General features: G+C 33.3%; 2 protein-coding genes across 2 annotated transcripts; one reads left to right on the top strand and one right to left on the bottom strand.

The window, feature by feature from the left end:
• Positions 1–959: 959 nt before the first annotated feature.
• On the top strand, positions 960–6,049 carry LOC108334641 (phospholipase D beta 1). Its single transcript, XM_017570539.2, has 10 exons — positions 960–2,582; positions 2,668–2,784; positions 2,949–3,143; positions 3,221–3,469; positions 3,598–3,666; positions 3,745–3,892; positions 4,342–4,490; positions 4,782–4,949; positions 5,057–5,254; positions 5,467–6,049. Exons 1-10 carry the CDS (start codon positions 1,617–1,619, stop codon positions 5,758–5,760), a joined length of 2,553 nt encoding a protein of 850 aa, XP_017426028.1. The 5' UTR covers positions 960–1,616; the 3' UTR covers positions 5,761–6,049.
• A 1,282-nt stretch (positions 6,050–7,331) lies between these two features.
• On the bottom strand, positions 7,332–12,539 carry LOC108336043 (hydroxymethylglutaryl-CoA synthase). The gene is made up of 12 exons (XM_017572341.2): positions 12,333–12,539; positions 11,586–11,692; positions 11,047–11,179; positions 10,600–10,743; positions 10,255–10,413; positions 9,955–10,028; positions 9,442–9,517; positions 9,203–9,258; positions 9,032–9,119; positions 8,719–8,859; positions 8,481–8,630; positions 7,332–7,820 (listed from the first exon to the last, which is right to left on the bottom strand). The coding sequence occupies exons 1-12, from the start codon at positions 12,393–12,395 to the stop codon at positions 7,593–7,595; spliced, it is 1,419 nt and encodes a 472-aa protein (XP_017427830.1). The 5' UTR covers positions 12,396–12,539; the 3' UTR covers positions 7,332–7,592.
• Between the last annotated feature and the right edge of the window lie 6,758 nt (positions 12,540–19,297).

The following is a 19,297-nucleotide window of genomic DNA, read 5'->3' as shown; positions in this document are numbered from 1 at the left end:
TCTTCACATTACAGTGTTGATATTTATTCTTACAATAATTGTCATCTATGGTAGAAATCAGTGAAAAAAAGCATGTTATTGAGAAATGAAGTTACAGTAAAGAGTTTAATAGTTGGTTCACATCAGCTAAGCACAAGCTATAGTTTGTACACACTTTAGTAAATAATTCGTGAATAAAAAAAACTATAATTATTTGTTTATAAAATGTCATGTATTTGAACTCGTCAAATTGGACAAAGAACGCTATTGGTTTTATTTATTTAACTTTCAAACTTGAAAACGAAGTATGTAAGTTGACGTTGATTTAGTTGCCTTTAAATGAAAAATAGGTTTAAATTATAGACTTTAAATAATCAATATTTATTAATTAGTCCTTATTTTGTATACAAATTACAATAATGTTATTTTTTTCGTGTAAGAACTGAAATGAAAGTTATGTATTAAGGAAAGACTCAAATGTACTTTTTTTTTTGTGAAGACCAAATATTGAAGTGTAAGTTATTTTTCGCAAAAACTAAAACATAATAGTGTCAAATATAAACATCAAATCGAATACTGTTATAACTCTGGCAAATGGCAAGAACTAATTCATACACATTTTTTTCATGAAGATAGCCTATGATCTAAGTTGTAAAGATTTTAACTAAAAGTCACTTTATATAGTTACAGTTAAAAATAAGAAATTTAAATTTAAAAATCTTTGGTATAACTTTATAGTTTTTAAGTTTAGAATTTACTTTAAAATTAAAACTTTTTGAGTGATGCTGAATATTGGAATTTGAAATATCTAAACAAACTCCTAATTGTTTTTCCTTCTCTAATGAGCGTGAAATATCCATGAAATTTGTTTTTTTCTTGAATCACTTTTACACCACAGACAGACCATTCATAGGAGCCGATGGGTTTCATGAAAAGTCTACCGTTCAATGTTGTCGTGTACGAACTGGGTCTCAATTGGTTAAAATCATCATTCGGTCTTTTTTGTAACAGTTTCTTCTGTAAGGAATAACAAAGCTCATTTTTTTCCTCCTGAAATAGCTTTACTCGTAAAATAAAAATGGCGGGTCTAAGTTAAACTTAACATTTGTGCAAATTCGTATTTTCTGCATTTCACGTGATGTAATATCTTTTATTGTTAAGAAACTAATACTGGCAACAAAATTGCACGATCAATAGTTTGAAAACTTTCATTGAATATACAAATTCATTCAATTAAGATCTCATACATGTTCCCGAATCTGTGACTGATTAAATTCATTATTCATTTTCACCTGCGATCACTTTTGTATTCTTTATATGTCAGCTATTCAATTGCCACCACCACTATTCTGGCGGCCGCAGCTAGTGTCTGACCCCTTCACCATACAACTTCAACTAAGTTAATGTATTCCTTTTCCACTTGTTACGTATAAAATATTAATTAACAGTCTCTTCATTTCATTCTTATAATCCTTAACCCAGTCAAAATTGAGGGTCAACGCCATTTTCTAATCCAGTCTTCTTCCTCATTAAGACTTAAAATTCTCACCTTTCTCGGATCCATCACCAAATAATCGTTCTTTAGCAAAGTCTCTCACATTCCGAAACGACTCACTTCTAATTAGTTCTTACACTACATGGCTCATTTGCTTTATGGTGAAACTCCATCTTTTGGAGCTTCCCACCATGGACAGGCTCAGCAAACTATTCCGTTTCCAACCACTGGAACTTCCTTAAGGATTCTGCTCTTACATGGCAACTTGGAAATATGGGTCAACGAGGCCAAAAACCTTCCTAACATGGACATTCTTCACAAGAAAACGGGAGAAATGGTTTCCATGCTGTCCCGAAAACTTGGCGGCAAAGTCGAAGGCATCATGTCCAAAACAGGAACCAGTGATCCCTATGTTACGGTGTCTGTGGCGGGTGCTGTGATTGCCAGAACTTTTGTCCTCAGGAACATGGAGAACCCCGTTTGGACGCAGCGTTTCTACGTCCCCGTTGCACACCTTGCTTCTGAAGTCCACTTCGTTGTAAAGGACAGTGATATTGTGGGTTCTCAGATAATTGGAGTAGTGGGAATTCCGGTGGAACAGTTATGTAGTGGCACAAGAGTTGAGGGCTTTTTCCCTCTCCTTAGTACTAATGGAAAACCATGCAAGGGTGGAGCAAAGTTGAGTTTATCCATTCAGTACACCCCTGTTGAAAAGGTGCCTCTTTATAGCCATGGAGTAGGTGCTGGTCCTCATTACGAAGGGGTCCCTGACACATACTTTCCCCTTAGAAAAGGTGGAAAAGTTACACTTTATCAAGATGCTCATGTTCGTGAAGGGTGCCTTCCCAGTTTGAAAATGGATGGGGATGTGAATTATAAGCATGAAAGTTGTTGGCACGACATCTTTGATGCAATAAATCAGGCTCGTCGATTGGTTTATATTGTTGGGTGGTCCGTGTACTACAATGTTAGTCTCATTCGGGATAAGGGTGATGGAAAGGCTTACACTTTAGGTGACCTTCTCAAAGCTAAATCACAGGAAGGTGTCAGAGTGCTGCTCCTTGTATGGGATGATCCCACTTCTGGAAGCTTGCTTGGTCATAAAACGGTAATCAACTTCAAATGATTGTTTTGGGAAATATTCACTTTATTACTTTTGAAACAGATAATATCTGACTCTGTAAGATATTCAGGTTGGACTTATGAACACTCATGATGAGGACACTCGCCAGTTTTTCAAGCATTCTTCGGTACAGGTGCTTCTTTGCCCACGAGCTGGTGGAAAGGGACACAGCTTTCTCAAAACGCAGGTATCAGAAATACTAACATTGTATTACTTTCTGGTTTATACTTTTTATGTACATCTTCTGTCATAAAAGTTAGATCGGAAACTTAAATTCTCAGCGTGACCTTTCTAGTATATTGCGATTGAATTTAAAGAAGAGTTCATTTTTGCTTTATACTTAATTGTTAGGAAGCTGGAACAATCTATACCCATCATCAGAAGACAGTCATTGTAGACGCTGATGCAGGTCACAATAAAAGAAAGATAAAAGCTTTCATCGGAGGTCTTGATTTATGTGTGGGTCGATATGATACCCCAGACCATTCCCTCTTCAGAACTTTGCAGACAACACACAAAGATGACTACCATAATCCTAACTTTGAGGTAAATCAATTTCAAGATTCATAATCATTATGCTGTAATATATGTTGTAATTAATTTATTTGTATGACAATAAACAGGGGCCTGTCACTGATTGTCCTAGACAACCATGGCATGATTTGCATTCCCAAGTTGATGGGGCAGCAGCATACGACATCCTCACCAATTTCGAGGAGCGTTGGTTGAGGGCTTTGAAAATGCATAGATTACGAAAGATGAAAAGTTCGCATGATGATTCACTACTTAAAATTGACAGAATCGCTGACATTGTTGGCATTGATAATGTTCCTTGCCTAAATGAAGAAAACCAGGAGACTTGGCATACCCAGGTATATCATCGATTGTGTTGGAAATAGATGAATGATTCCTGCTCCTATTTCTAACAGAATTTACATTCCCTCTGGGAAAATTGTTCAAATTAGTGTCTGATTATCTTTTTGCATTGTTCTGATTGAAGATCTTCCGATCAATTGATTCCAATTCTGTGAAAGGATTTCCAAAGGAATCACAAGATGCTATAAAAAGGGTAAGTGACTTCCTTCCGAATTTTTACCTTTATTTTTTGTGAAGGAAAAATGCTAATTCCGTTTACTTCATTGAACAGAACTTGGTTTGTGGGAAGAATGTACTGATAGACATGAGCATACATTCTGCTTATGTCAAGGCAATTCGATCGGCCCAAAAGTTCATCTATATTGAGAACCAATACTTTCTTGGCTCATCGTATAACTGGGATTCTTACAAAGACCTCGGTGAGTATTGAAGATCAAAGATCTTGTCATTGAAATTACCTACTGTTAACTGCTACCAAGAATGCCATGGGCTATTTTCATCTCAAATACCCTGTATTATCACATTTTTATTATATTGAGTTTAATTTTTTATTTACTGGTGTCATTGGCAAACTTGTGAGGTTGTTTCTATTAATATAAGTTGCTGTTGGTAGAGTATTCTAAATTGTTTTGTCATGGTGTACGATCGGTAGATATAAATATAAGACGGAGCAAATGAAAAAGATGATCATTCAGAAAAATTATTCTCCCTCATATAATTAAATCTTTGCTTCCCAATACTAGTTCTTCGCATGGAGTTCTATTCCATCATTTGGTTTCCTGTTTAGAACATGTGATTTTTTGTTTCAGTTCCTCCTAATATTCTAATGTTACGACATACATGATGGGTTTTTCCCTTTTCAACACAGGTGCAAACAACTTAATTCCAATGGAGATTGCATTAAAAATAGCCAGTAAAATCAAACAGCATGAGAGATTCTCCGTGTATATTGTCATTCCTATGTGGCCTGAAGGAGTACCTAAAAGTACAGCTACTCAAAGGATTCTCTTTTGGCAGGTAGGCTTCCTTTATATTTATCTCTAAAAATAGTACTATGATACAAACCATTAAAACCTTTATCGGCTAGATCATGAAAATGGATTAGGAAGATTTGGTGTAAAAAAACGGCTCTCAAGCCAGAAGAAACTGCTGATATTCTTGTGCTTCATATTGCCAAATGATCTTAATTCTTCGAAGCACGACTACACATTTTGCACTGCTGAAAGTGCTCATAAATGAAGGAAAACATAGTGTTATTATGGGTTCAGTTGTGCCTTTGTACACATTCTCATGTTGATTTGTTTGCAGTTCAAAACAATGCAAATGATGTATGAAACGGTTTACAAGGCCTTACAGGAGGCTGGGCTTGACAATCAGTATGAACCACAGGACTACTTGAATTTCTTTTGCCTTGGTAATCGTGAGATCCCTGACAACCAAAATGTTTCAAAAACTACCGGAGAAAACATACCACAGGTTTCTTTTTCACCTTGAATAAACTTTATGATTTCTCCTTGTCTGCATGTCTCATTGCCTCCTAAACAAGTTTCTCCTTCCTGTTTCCACACTGGTATGTAACCTAGGCACTCACTAAAAAGAACAAAAGATTCATGATTTATGTTCATTCAAAAGGGATGATAGTGGATGATGAATATGTGTTACTGGGGTCTGCAAACATCAACCAGAGATCCATGGAAGGCACCAGAGATACAGAAATAGCAATGGGGGCATATGAGCCTAATCACACTTGGGCAAAGAAGCAATCTAGACCACGTGGACAGGCAAGATTCATAAACTTTTACAAGTACTTTTCGTGACAAAAGTTTGGAAAGAAAAAATTGTAGGTTGTACCTATAATAATCAAGACATTAACCTTACAAAATTAGTTTATAAAATAAGATTTATAATCATTCATATGCTATAAAATAAGATTTTTAACATGATACTGTGAGAGATGGTGGAATGCTGAGAAATTTTGGGTTTATGATATCAGGTGCATGGTTATAGAATGTCACTGTGGAGCGAACATATAGGAAGTGTGGAAGAATGTTTTGAGGAGCCAGAGAGGCTTGAGTGTGTGAGACGCATAAGGTCATTGAGTGAGAGTAACTGGAGACAGTATGCAGCAGATGAGGTAACTGAAATGAAAAGCCATTTACTAAAATATCCGCTTGAAGTTGATTCAAAGGGTAATGTGAAGCCTCTTTCTGGCTGTGAGACATTTCCAGACGTTGGTGGGAACATAAGTGGCACTGTCACAGTACTCAGAGAAAATCTCACCATCTGATCAATCTTTTCTGTCTCTTCTAAAACTCCGTGAATGTTATAGTACAGTTTAGTACCTTATTCACAGGTTTTTATTCTTTTCAAAAGACGAAATAAAGAGTATAAAGGTCTGTACTTATAACAACAACCAGCTCTCAGTTCTGATAGTTTGCTCTCAATGGCTCATTTAGGGTTTAAGGTTGTCTTATAAATCTCTCTCTCTCTCTCTTTTTATATTAGTGTAAGATTGTAGTTCTGTTGAAAAATACGATGATATAATGGATTTTGCTTTTCAAGTGATGATTCAAATTTATACTGTGTACTGTTCCTGAACTGGAAAAAAAATGATGGATTAGATAAGTGCATTGGATAAAGTACGTAGCACTAAAATGGTAACAATAGAATGTTATTTCGACATTTTCTAGCGAAAAAGCGAGATTTGATTTAATTTCTTGAAGGAATAATTAATTAAAATTATGAGTTTGTAATCATTGAAATATTCTTTCCATTCATGTAGTTTTTCAAAGTTTTGTTTAAGCTCAATTTTATTTCCTCAAATAGTGTGAAATTTTCAATCACCTTTTTTTATTTATTTTTCACATAATGGTACCAAAACTAATTCAATTTGGTTGTATGCAGAAGAAAAAGAGGTTCTTAAATTACATAGGATAAGTGATATGTAACAATAAGACCTTTTTTTTGTAAACTGGAGCCTATCATAACAAGGTTCCGCCACACGTGTCCAGTCCCGTATTGGTCGCTTGTTATGTTTTTTTAATGTAGTAAAAGCACAATTTTTAAAATAAAAGAATTGTTAAAGAAAAAGTTTACAACAGCTAAAAAAATTACGAAAATTGGTATTACATAGATTCGAGAACCGGTAAGAAACTAGAATAACTTTATTCTGTCAAACTCTTACAATAACGGTTACTCTGTGATCTCAAATATCGCGTATCATCCAAAAAGACAACTGGAAAAAGTAAATATCATCTATATTATTATAGATTCTCTTGTTAATGGGCATAGTTTCTTTTTAAAATGTTTTCTTTAAATAATTATTCATTTTTAAATTAAAATAATTATTTTATTCTTTTATCTTTAGAGTCATGTTAATTTAATTATTTTTCTAATTTTAATTTTTAAATAAAGCTTTTTTAAACTAAAATAATTGTCTTACTAATTTTATCTTTTAAATGATTATTAATCAAAATTTAAATATCTTTAAACTAAAGTAATATGTCTTATTATTTTATTCTTCTAAGTACACAGCTTATTCTTCTAAGTACACAGCTTGTGCTTTCTTTCTATAAAATTTGTTGAACTTTCTATAAATACAAGTATGTGTGAGCCAATAGAGCGCTTACCCACCTATTTAACCCACATAAAGTGTTTTTTGTTTTGGTTAAGACTTATATTTGATATTCTAAAGTTTTATAGTTATGCTTGTTAATTGCTTTTTTTTTCTTTTCATATATAGATTATGAGTGAAATACATATGATATAGCCATACAAGATAAATTTATGGCAAAAAAAAGACAGAAAAGGTGACTGAAGTCACATGGCTTTTAAGCACATGGAAGGAGGGAACAAATATCTATAAAAATTTGATTTTTAAATGATAATTCATCTTACCTAATAAAATAAACAAAGTTATTACAACTTATTCTTATTCAACTGATTCACATTCATAAAATGAAAAAAGAAAAATACCAAAAAAAATAAAATTTAGACTTGAGTGAATACAGAGTAGCATAAAATTTTGAACCAAAAACACTCACCACCCATAAATGATTACCTAGGAACACTCACCAGTTCATTGTAGGCAAAGTTGGCTATCATTGTACAATTTCAACATTAGTGGCCATTAGCGATCACACCATTAGCAATCACACCGTTCACAGCGGGAGTAGAAAGGCTTTCTTTAGTTTTCTCTGAATAAAATCTCCGATACATGGAGTCAACTTCAGTGAGATAGAATGTGCCCGGAGATAAAAGGCTACTGTCCTTGCTTGTCACAAATTCCTTAGCACCATACCTATGCTCCATTACCTTCAGGGTTTCAACAAACTTCTCCGGTGGAAACTGCATCAGAAAAACACTCATCAAAAGACTATTAAACACACGATTTTGCTTTCACCATCTTAACAAACACTACAACAATAATATTAACAAAGGGACTGATCGGCTTCTCACCATAGGTTCACTTCTATGGTATTAATCTTCAAGTTCTAAGATACTTTAGAGAACGAAATATCAATTTTTGAAGTTTCTAAAATCTCAGTAAGGAAATAGGAAAAATAAAATTTCTTAGAACCTATATATGCAGGCTTGATTCAGTTAAATTCAAGGGCATAATTTTTCCCAAAGAGCCTTTAAAAATAATTCCCCAAACAATTCCAAAACTGGTTCTACTCTCGTCTTCGCCGCTATTTGTTCCCCTCCTGTTTACCGATTATTCTCTTAAATGTCCAGCCGTCATTCTATTTGGATAGTAATCAAAAGTAACAGCTCATCGCTGGTCTAATGATCTGCTGCACTATTTCTATTCATTCTAACAAGACCTCTTGATAGGAGGCCAAACAGTATCTCTGTCCGCTGAAAAATTCGTCAGTTGTCAATCATATGTTTGTTACAACAAACACATTCTTATGTTTTTGGCATGCCCATCTTCCATTCAATATTAAACCAGAAGAGCAAATGAGTAATACGTCCATATTTTATTAGACTTTTGTAGATCATTACCTCGTGTCTTGACTTCAATTTTCCATCGACATCCATCACTTTAGCGATGTTTGACAAGCTAAATGGATGTTGAATATCTCGCAATTGCAAAGAAAATATTGTGGAAGTTAAGCCACTTCCGTATGAGAATAATATCACCCTCTTACCAGCCTGAAAATTGAAAAATGAAAATATTCATTAGAAAGCTCAAAACAATTTTGCGACGAACTTTATTTGCTGTAGTGGTCAGGACATTCACCAATGTGCTATGTTTGTTGTGAATAAGGGATGCAAATGCTGCATAGAGTGACGCAGTGTACATGTTGCCGACTTGCTTTGGAATCAAGGTTGTTGGCTGTACCTTCTCGTCATACAGAGGCTTCGCAGCTTGCTGAGATGCCTGCAAATCAATAATATTGCACATCAGAAAAAAAGTTTAAATGCTGTTCGTTTTCAATAGAATTCTATGTGAACCTACAGCTAGTTTGACAACTCAAGGTCGAAAAGGAAAACTAATCAAATATCTAAGAGAAACAACAGATTATGGATTTCGAGGGGGTAGGTTCTTAGACCTTTTCAAGATCCCGACTTTGGTAACTCTCATCACCAGATAAATTTGAAAAAGGTCCCAGCTTTTCTTTGGCATTCTCATCCACAGAGCTGCAATCATAACCAATTTTAGAACATCCACACCAACATTAACTGATAAAAAATATTCTAGATGATGGAGAAATAAAGAGGACCTGGCATTCCTCAAAAAGTCATTGAAATACAGCCGTGCAAAACTCTTCTGTACTAGCTGCAAAAGCAAGTGGAATTAGGGGAAGTATACAAATAAATATACAGAAGAAAAACAAATTACATATTAATTAAGAAGATACATCGGAGATACCGAACTACATAGAACATGTTATAGGGAGCATTATTATGCATCGTGTGGAGTTGGGAGATTAAACAATAGATGCTTCAGAAGAAAACCTACCTTGTTGTAAGGTGAGTGAAAAACAAAGTATGCCGCATCAGAAAGAGAAAATTGTTTTCCCTCGAATTTCTCATACCTGCAAAGTAGATAAAGGTAGGTACTTCAGTGATCAGTTACTATACTATTGATGTTTTGAACACAATGAGTGTTAATACACATATTCCTATTTAATGAGTCTCACTTGTGATTTTAGGAAAATAAATTTTAATCAATAATAAGGATACGCTGTTAGCATAGAATGTTTTTTAAGAATCTTTTTTCCTCGGTGTTATGCATAAATCTCGTTATTACATCATTTAAGATTTTGAAAATGTAATTTAGTTCACAAAAAATTGTCAACAGGACATGGCAGGTCAGACCCAATTTGCATCAAGCCAGCAGAATGTGGAGTAAACTCAGATTTTTATTGGGTTCTTTTGAGCTGACACTTCCAATCAATTTGAAAGGATCCAATTTTATATTTATATTGATAAAACAAATTCATAAGAACTAAAATTAACAATAAAGACTTACTTGTGACAGAAACTCTTGTAGCAAGAATCAAGAGCCATGAGGTAACAAGTTTGTGACAGCTTTCCATCAACAACCTACAGCAAAAAAAAATGTGAGTATATAGCAGTTGGCATCCTGAAACATCAGTGGGTTATGGGTGAAAGTAAAATGGACACGAACAATCAAAATGCTATCCTTCATGGCATATCAAAACAAAAATAAAGAGCAACTTGCAAGGATAATTTTAGCCGTCTGGAAAATAATTGCAAGTTGTTCTTCAAAGCATATGATCCCAAAAGTCAAAGGGAGTAAAAAACTCACTGGATATTCACTAGCAAGATTCGGCTTGTAAAAATCATAAACATGAGACATATGACTTCCTCTATATTTGCTTTCAAAAGAAATGGGAGCATCAGGACCAATTAGCATGGCAATAGCAGCAGCTCCTCCAGTAGGTCGAGCAGGTCCTTCAGCATAGACCTGAGAAGGGAAACATTAGAAACAAGCTTGAAATTAATCTATCATATAATCTTAAGACTTTGAATGAGGAACTCAGGACTTTGAATAAGGAACTTGTATTGTTCTGTTGGAAAATAAGAGAGTCAAACCAAGTTTGTATTCTGCATTAGTGCAAATGCAATGTGAATGATTAGAAAATTATCTTACAGCACTGTCAGTGCAGACAACAAGTCCATAGCGTCCATCCCATGAGTTGCTCTCCACCCAATTGACACAGTTAAACAGGGCGGCAGTTCCCCCATAGCATGCATTAGTTGAATCAACACCCTCAATGTCAGTATTTCCGCATTTCTGTTCATTTCAAACAAATAAAGAACTTTCATTTATAGCGGAAAGTAAAGGAGAAATGGATGAAAGATCTAGAAAATTATAATATGACAGAAAAAATCCAATCAGATAATTAACAATGTAATTTTCCAATAAGACAGTAAAACATCATGAAGATGGTAACTGGTAACTATTAGGATGAAAAACGCACAGTTGTCAGCAAGTAAATAGGCATTTAAACTACGATTAGAAGATGAACATGACAATCTACTGTGACAGGGAGAATCACATAACCAAGATCCATGAGGTTAGACACGAAAAGTATACCTCAAAGATCTGCATAAGGAATGTTTTGATGGATTTGCTTTTGTCTATCACAGTCTCACTTCCAACTTCGAGGCGACCAATTTGTTTAGCATCAATTCCATACTTCTCAAGAAGAGAAGTAACCACTGTCAAACTGAAGATGCGATATTAGTTTTGAAGAAGTGGGATTAGGAATATTATTAATTGTAAGCCTTCAGCACTGGAGTCCTATACTCCTATTCAACATTAAATGTGTTCATTTCACCGTATCCTGGAAAATTTTAACAGAGCTAAAACTTCATCATGGGTGGTATTAACCAGATCACCAACTTATATGCTCTCCAAAAAGGATCCACCAAACCATTAGGTAAAGCTTGTAAGTAGTAAAACTTACTTAAGCATTTCCACAATATGACATATTATGATATCCTAGTCAATAAATGGCAAGGACAGCCCAGAAACAGGGAAACTAACTACAAGCAACGACAGCTCCAAAAACAATGCAAATCATAAGACTCTCACAAACAAAAAACAGAGACTATCAAAATCAGAGTGGAAACCTCATTGAGATGACATCTTCCACTTCGGTACAGAACGACATGCAATCTTGGCCAAGCCCAATGGTGTACTTCCCTTTGCTGGCACCATCGTGAGTCTCCAATGCTTCCTACACGTGGTTATGTGAAGAAAATAAAAATCTCGAAATAAAAAAAGTCTAGGAAACCTCAATTTCATAAAGTGGGATAATAAACACAGTAAAAAAATAAAAAATTTCGACATGCATTGCTTCGGAAGCATTGAGAATACGGTATAGTTTTTTAAAGAAAAAGAATCACGGGCTAATCAATTTCGTCCAGCTTTTTCCCCACTATTGATTTCGGGCCAGTTCCCTTCACACGATAACTATAATCTAACAAAAAGTGAAAATGGAAAACAAATCTCAGACCTTACATCATCACTTTCAACAAAAAATGATTGGGAAATCGATTTTATGCGCTCCTAAGAAAACGATATCGATGCGATCCAGCCCCAGGTGACTCAAATAAGGTACATGCTGAAAAGATATCCCACTCCCAAACTCCACACGCTTATTATTTAATTTTACAGTTGGCTGGAGCATCTAGAGACAATTTTATTCTTCCAAAATCTCCAACTAAGCGAGTGACAGCAACACAAGACGGAAAACGAAATTCCCGTGACATATCGAACAGCTTCCATGGTTGTTTTTGAAAACGTTAAACGAAGAAGCAAAGTGAAACGAAGAAAGCAAAAAGAAACAGAGAGAAAATGAAAGTTGGTGGAGTGACCTGCTGAACGCATGCTGGAGGAAAGTAGATGTCAATGGCGAGAATTCCGACGTTCTTTGCCATTTTCTGCTCACCGCTTCCAAATGCCAACAATCAAAAAAATGAATGCTCTCTTGATCGAATAGAACCGTACACACAAAATCGCAAAGAAAGAGAGAGAAAGGAAGTAGTGAGTTGTTCAGTGACTCACTCACATGGGAAGTGTTGGAAACTTAGCATATATATATATATAAAGAAAATTCGTTAGGGAAACAGCCACCAACCCCAAATGATCTGGTGCGGTGAGGTGTACCCAAGGGTCCCCTCTTTCATGCATCTCCCAGTGAATAAACGCATACTGCGTGAGTGAACCCCCAGACAAACACAGAACATAACACTTTTTTTTTCCTTTTATTTACCACCGTTTTGCGCCATGTAAAATCTATATTCATCTTTATTTTATTTTATTATCATTTTTCTTTATTACCAGAAATATGATGCTTGTTTTAATGTTTATTATTATCCTAAAAAAAGGAATAAAAACTAACCAGTACTCTTCCATGCACCTTTTCTTTCCTTATTTATATAAATAAAAGAGTTTTTAACGGAATGACAAATCAGATTTAGATTTGGGAAAATAATTATATTAGTAGTGTACTTATGAGCTGGAGTGGAATAACACGTCATTATTGTGGAACATAAATTATATACTTTATGGTCGGATACAAATATATGAATTTAAGATGTTAATGAACTATTTAACTTAGCTGGTCATTTATTATCGTTCTTTTTAAAATTTAACTAGTGAATATATTGAAGATTGAATCGTGGTTAAATTGATATTGATATTGATATTAATAAAATAATACTTAAATGATATTAAAATAAAAAATTTAATAATGAAAATTAAAAACAGACAACACTTTGTCTTTTCATACTTTAAATCAAATATAGAATTGTAAACCAAAGTTTCAACTATGTATACACCAATATTGACTTATAATAATAAAATTATATTTGAAATATAAAAGAAAGAGATAAATATTTTATTTTACTTTAATTTTTGTTAGAAAAAAGTTAAAAGATTTTTTTTTTCAAGATTAACGAAGTAGTTTTCTTTTTGCAAAACTTCTTATTTTTAAACTAATTTTCGTTTGGACTGATTTTATTCGTTTATTTAATTACATAAATAGCTAGTTTTTCGGTTTGACTCGTCCTTTTTAGATACATGTGTATTTCTCTCTCAAAATTCTTTATTTTGTATTTAAGGTAATACAACCAAAATTAATATAAGTGAGTTTTGGCTTCAATGTTTATATTTTTTCTATAAATATGATTCATCGGTCTTGAAGACTTTACCTTAAATCAATCCAGCTCCACTGCCAGAAATAGATGATTTAAAAATGCTCTAATAATATTTAAAATCATTTTTATCTTCGAAAAATAATTATATGGTATTTATTTAAAAAGTCAAATTGGAGAGAAAAATGAAAACTTAACAACCTTAAAGTTTAAAAATCACGTGCCGTTACTACGCCGGTCATGGGTGGATCTTCTGGCTCTCACGGTCAATGGTTGCTAATATTTGTTTCTTAGACTTTGTTTTCAAAATAAAGAAATAAAATTATTTTTTATTTAAAAGGTAATGAAATCATAAATAAGTTAATTTAAAAAAGATTTATTTTTAACTTGTATATAAATTACTTATGCTTTTTTTTTAGTTAATCACTTAACAAACTATTTTTTTCCTTTCCAAACAGGATTAAGAAATAGTAGGTAAAACCAAAGTAAAATCAAATCTGTTTTGGCATTTTGCATTCATATTGGTAGCATTTGGTCGAAAAAATGTCGTCTTCGACACTCCATTAGAGTATTGGATGAGTGATTACGCAATATTGATGGACACAAAATTAAGCAAAATTCACTTGTCTTTATTTTCGATTTTTCAAATAAATAAGTCAATTTTTTTGATAACGAGTAAAATAAAATGTTTAAAAAATACAAAATTTATTAAAGTAAACTCTAATATATTGTTATGATATTATGTTAAGAAATAAATTTAAAATTTAAAATTTTACTAAACTCTTATTTACATTTATATATATTCTTCATATGCACTTGCAATCTTAAACGTAAGTAATAACGAAGGATTTATTATAATTGTATGCATGTGAGACAACTATGTACATATATGGTTTTTTTTTTGGTTTAATAGGTTCGGAGGTCCTTATATTTGTGGGTTCGTTTCAATTGGGTCCTCCAATTTTGAAAGTGATCAATTTGGTCCCTAATTTAACAAAATTGAGTCAATAATACCCTTTCCGTTAAATATAATGGACGGCGTTAACTTTTTAAACATGTGGCATGTTGAGGCATCCTTTTATTTGCAGGTGGCACAGTTTTATTTGAAGGATGCTTCAACATACCACATGTTTAAAAAGTTAATGACGTCCATTGCATTTAACGGAAATGGTATTATTGATTCAATTTTGTTAAATTAGGAACCAAATTGATCACTTTCAAAATTGGAGGACCCAATTGAAACGAACCCACAAATATAGGGACCTCCGAATCTATTAAACCTTTTTTTTTTATTGGTATGTATTTCAACTTATTCCAGCTTCGTTTTAGTTCCTTACACGTCTAACCATATTGCTTTCCTTAGCACACTAAATCTTGTTATAACAGTTACGGTTGGTAAAGGGAACATTTAAGTATACTTTCTCTAACACGAGATAAATGAGCTAATATTTTATAAATTCAAGGGTTGATGGCGAGCTTAAACGGGTTTAATTTAGCCTTACATTAACAATCGCATCAATTCAAGAATTTAAACTCTAAATACGGGTTAAACAAAAATAAGTTGAATACTTTAAAAATGGTTTAACTCATATTATATTACTTATTAAATATTTTAAAAATTATTAAATGCAAAAGTTGAATATTGTAAATTTTTAGGGTATTACTTTTTTTTCACTTGAATTGAATTTTTAGCAAGTGGAACAATTTGGAGGAAAATTAAGAAAGTCGAAAGCAAGTTCGATGCAGTGTTTGATTGCCTCGCGCTGCACGTTGGCAATAACAAAAGCTGATAAATTTGGGTATTGAATAATAAGTTGTAATAAATGATTATTTATCCACCTCACTTTCCACGCCCCACACGAGGCCACACGGTATGCTTTTATTTTTTCCTCACACGAATGTGCAATTATAAAACTGTTTTTTCTTCTTCTTTTCCATTTTCGTGTCTTAGGATTTGGAGGGATTTTTTTGGGCACTATTTATTGTGTAGGTTTAATATAAATAATATCCATAGATATCCAAACTAATAAGATATTGTTCGTTTTGAGCTAAGTCAAAAGTTTATGATCATCTCATAAAATATAGTATATTAAAGCATAAAAAAAGAATATTATATATATTATCTATTTGTAATCTAAATAAATTAAGAGTTCTCAATAGAAAAATTGAGAATATTGATTCATGAAAAAAGAAATGAATGAATATTATAAAAAAAATTATTAATTTTTAGTTATGAGAAAGACTCTATTATTAAGGGAGGTATCTTATGTGTATATAAACTTATGTTTATTTCATATATTTATTCGATATGAGACTTTGTTTGTACCCAATACTATTTCCATTCAACAGAGGAAGATTAAACTTATAAACGATTAAATAATATTTTATCAATTTATAATATATTTTACATGCTATCAGTTCTTAATTCAACAATAATTGCATGAATAAAACTTAAGAGCGTTCAGTAAATTTTTTATTCTATTTTTAAACAAAAAATAAAATTAGAGTTTCACTCAACCACTTACACGATAAATTTAGCATTGAATTTTGACGTAAAGTATTAAAGGAAACTTGAACTCTGTTTGGGTAATAATATTAAAATCATCTAAAATCCAAAACTTGCCTTCGTTTTAAATTTTTAATAAATTCAAATTAGAGTTATTATTATTATTATTATTATTTTGTTAGAGAATATATAATATTATAAACCGATGAATTTTACATACCACAAACTATCGGTTAGATAAAACAAAATTATCAACAAACCTTTTATGTATGATATTTGTGTGTGTATATATATATAAAATTAAATTATCAATGTACGTGGATCCATGAGATAAACTTGCTTTCGTATTAATACATGTTATAATTACATATACCTACAACATAAAAAAGGATGAGTTATACTGATAAAAAAATGTGATTATAAATTTAAGGTACGAAGAGTCAACCTACTAAATAACTATATTGATACTTTCTAATAAAATCATACACCATCTTATTAAATTTTTCCATAGTTTCTTAATCTTATTAAATAATAATTTGACTTAGCTTCACAACCTTTGAAAGATAAATATTAATTGTATTTGTGAGAGAGTAATACTTAACTCAAGACTAAAGTTTATTCAATCACAAAGTAATTTACAAGTAATTACAATAACTCGTTACATATAATGGGTTTAAAATCAATGAAAGTTGAATATTTAATTTCTATAATGGGTCTTACACTCAACATACTTTATATCTTGGAATAAAAACTGTTCGTTTTAGAAGCTTGTTCGCAATCACAACCAACAAATTATCTCCTCATATCATACCACAGTGAAACAAATGCAAGTAATAATTTATTGCTTTTATCTTAAGGAATTTATGAAAATATAAATAAAAATATCACAAGAATTTAACATTTATGCATAAGCAACAATTTACTACTTTTATCTTAAGGAATTTATGTAAATACGAAAAAAAAAATGATTATAAGAATTTATCTTTTAAGACACATTTAAACAAATCGCCATATGTATATAATTGAAGAGACATATCGATTGAGCAAGGTAAGGTCACTTGTGTTATATATTCGTTGTTTAAGAGATATTATTATCAGTTGGTAATTGTAATTTCAACGTAGAAGAAATCGACATAACATTTTTCTCGCCCAAACGTTTTTTTGTTTTTGCACCAAATCCTTTTAAGGTCCATCAAGTTCCGAGAAGTACCAAATTACAATTTTTTTTTATTAACTTTGGTGATGCTATGTAACATCCAAAAAATACAGTGTAAAATCATACAGAGAATAATCACATGTTAACAATACTACAGATCAGTTCAACGCTCGGCTATATACAATTACGGCCGAACGGCCTTACATCATAGTAGGGAATTAAAAACTAACGCTAGTTATCACTACTATAATTGTCATTAGACCGAACGTTATACAAAAGGAACTCATACCGAGCGGTCTTACAAAATATAAAGCTAATATCAGACCGAACGTCCCTAAGGTTCGACCTTTACTTCTTCCGCTGCGTCTTCCAATACTTCTTCCAGCAGCTCTTTTCCTTCTGCTCACATCCACACGGATGATCATTGCAACAGGACAACGACAGGACGTACCACACAGACAACAAAATGATAAACAGGGTAAGTATTGCAACGAGCCCAGCACTGTGCACTTGAAATCTTGACGGCCCAATATCTCTGTTGGCCCATGGAACGTTTTATTCTTAGGGTTGAGTGCATGCGTGGCATTATCATGTAAATGAAAGAATGGAAGAGAGAGAATGGTGCGACAGAGTGCGAGAGGCGATGGAGAGAGAAGTGGCCGGCGATTCCTTCGACGGCGCTCCGACACGGTGGCTGCCGGTGATGCAGAAGAAGAAAACGTAGATCGTAACACGGTGAGTAAGAAAAACTAACTCTTTCTTTATTCTGATTAACATGAAAAGTAACAAATTTTTGTATACATGACTTGATGGGAAAACGGGGAAGGAACTCTATATATAGAGTTCCATGGGAGAAAGGAAAAACTGAAAAACACCATAAAACAAAATAACTGTTGAAAGACAGTTAAGAGAATCAAAAATGATTCTCAATAGCCTCCCCTCAAGCTGGACAGTGTATGTTTACCAGTCCAAGCTTAGGGATAATTGTTCCAAACTTGACACGATGCGAAAATTTCGTGAAGATATCAGCAAGCTGTTCGTCGGATTGGACGGGGAGAAGATGTAAGAGGTGCTCCTGGAGTTTTTCACGGACCACGTGACAATCAAGCTCTATGTGCTTGGTTCGTTCGTGGAAGCTTTGATTGTGGGCTATGTGACGAGCCGACTTGTTGTCGCAATACAAAACAAGTACCCCAGACTCTTCAATTTGAAGGTCTTGTAGAAGATAATGGAGCCACTGTATTTCGCATACAGTGGCAGCAAGACCCCTGTACTCTGCTTCAGTGGAAGATCTGGAAACAGTCTTATGCTTCTTAGATTTCCAGGAAATGAGTGATGATCCAAGGAAAATGCAAAAACCCGTAGTGGATCTCCTTGTGTTAGGACAAGTGGCCCAGTCGGAGTCGCTAAAAGCCTTTAGTTGTTTAGGAGAGTCAGCTGCAAAGAATAAACCTTCAGAAGGTGAGGACTTTATATATCTTAGAATATGTTGAACAGCCTGATAATGATAATAGGTGGGGTTTTGCATAAATTGACTGAGAAGATTGACAGTAAAACATAAATCAGGCCTAGTATTGGTAAGACAGAGTAACTTCCCTATCAATCTTCTATATGATTCAGGATTGGTCAGATAGTTATCCTCTTTGTATAGTGTGCTGGTGTCCTTTAAAAAGGGAGTAGAAGAAGACTTGCAACCTTGCATCCCTGTTTCCTCAAGTATGTCCAGGGCATACTTTCTCTGACACAAATGAATTCCCTTTTTGGATCTTGCCACTTCAAGTCCAAGAAAATATTTAAGCTCTCCAAGGTTCTTAATACGAAACCTTTTGTGCAAAAGTTCTTTAATGTAGTTAATTTCTTCCATAGAGTTTCCTACTAACACAATATCATCCACATATACAAGTAAAGCAGTAAAACCAGTAGCAGTTCTTTTGGTAAACAATGAGTGATCAGATTTGGATTGACTGTAATTAACAGATATAAGAAAGGCAGATAACTTTTCAAACCATTGCCTACTGGCTT

Source organism: Vigna angularis, chromosome 10 (genome assembly GCF_016808095.1).
Source record: "Vigna angularis cultivar LongXiaoDou No.4 chromosome 10, ASM1680809v1, whole genome shotgun sequence".
NCBI classification, from domain to species: domain Eukaryota; kingdom Viridiplantae; phylum Streptophyta; class Magnoliopsida; order Fabales; family Fabaceae; genus Vigna; species Vigna angularis.
This window is presented reverse-complemented; position numbering and strand designations above follow the sequence as displayed.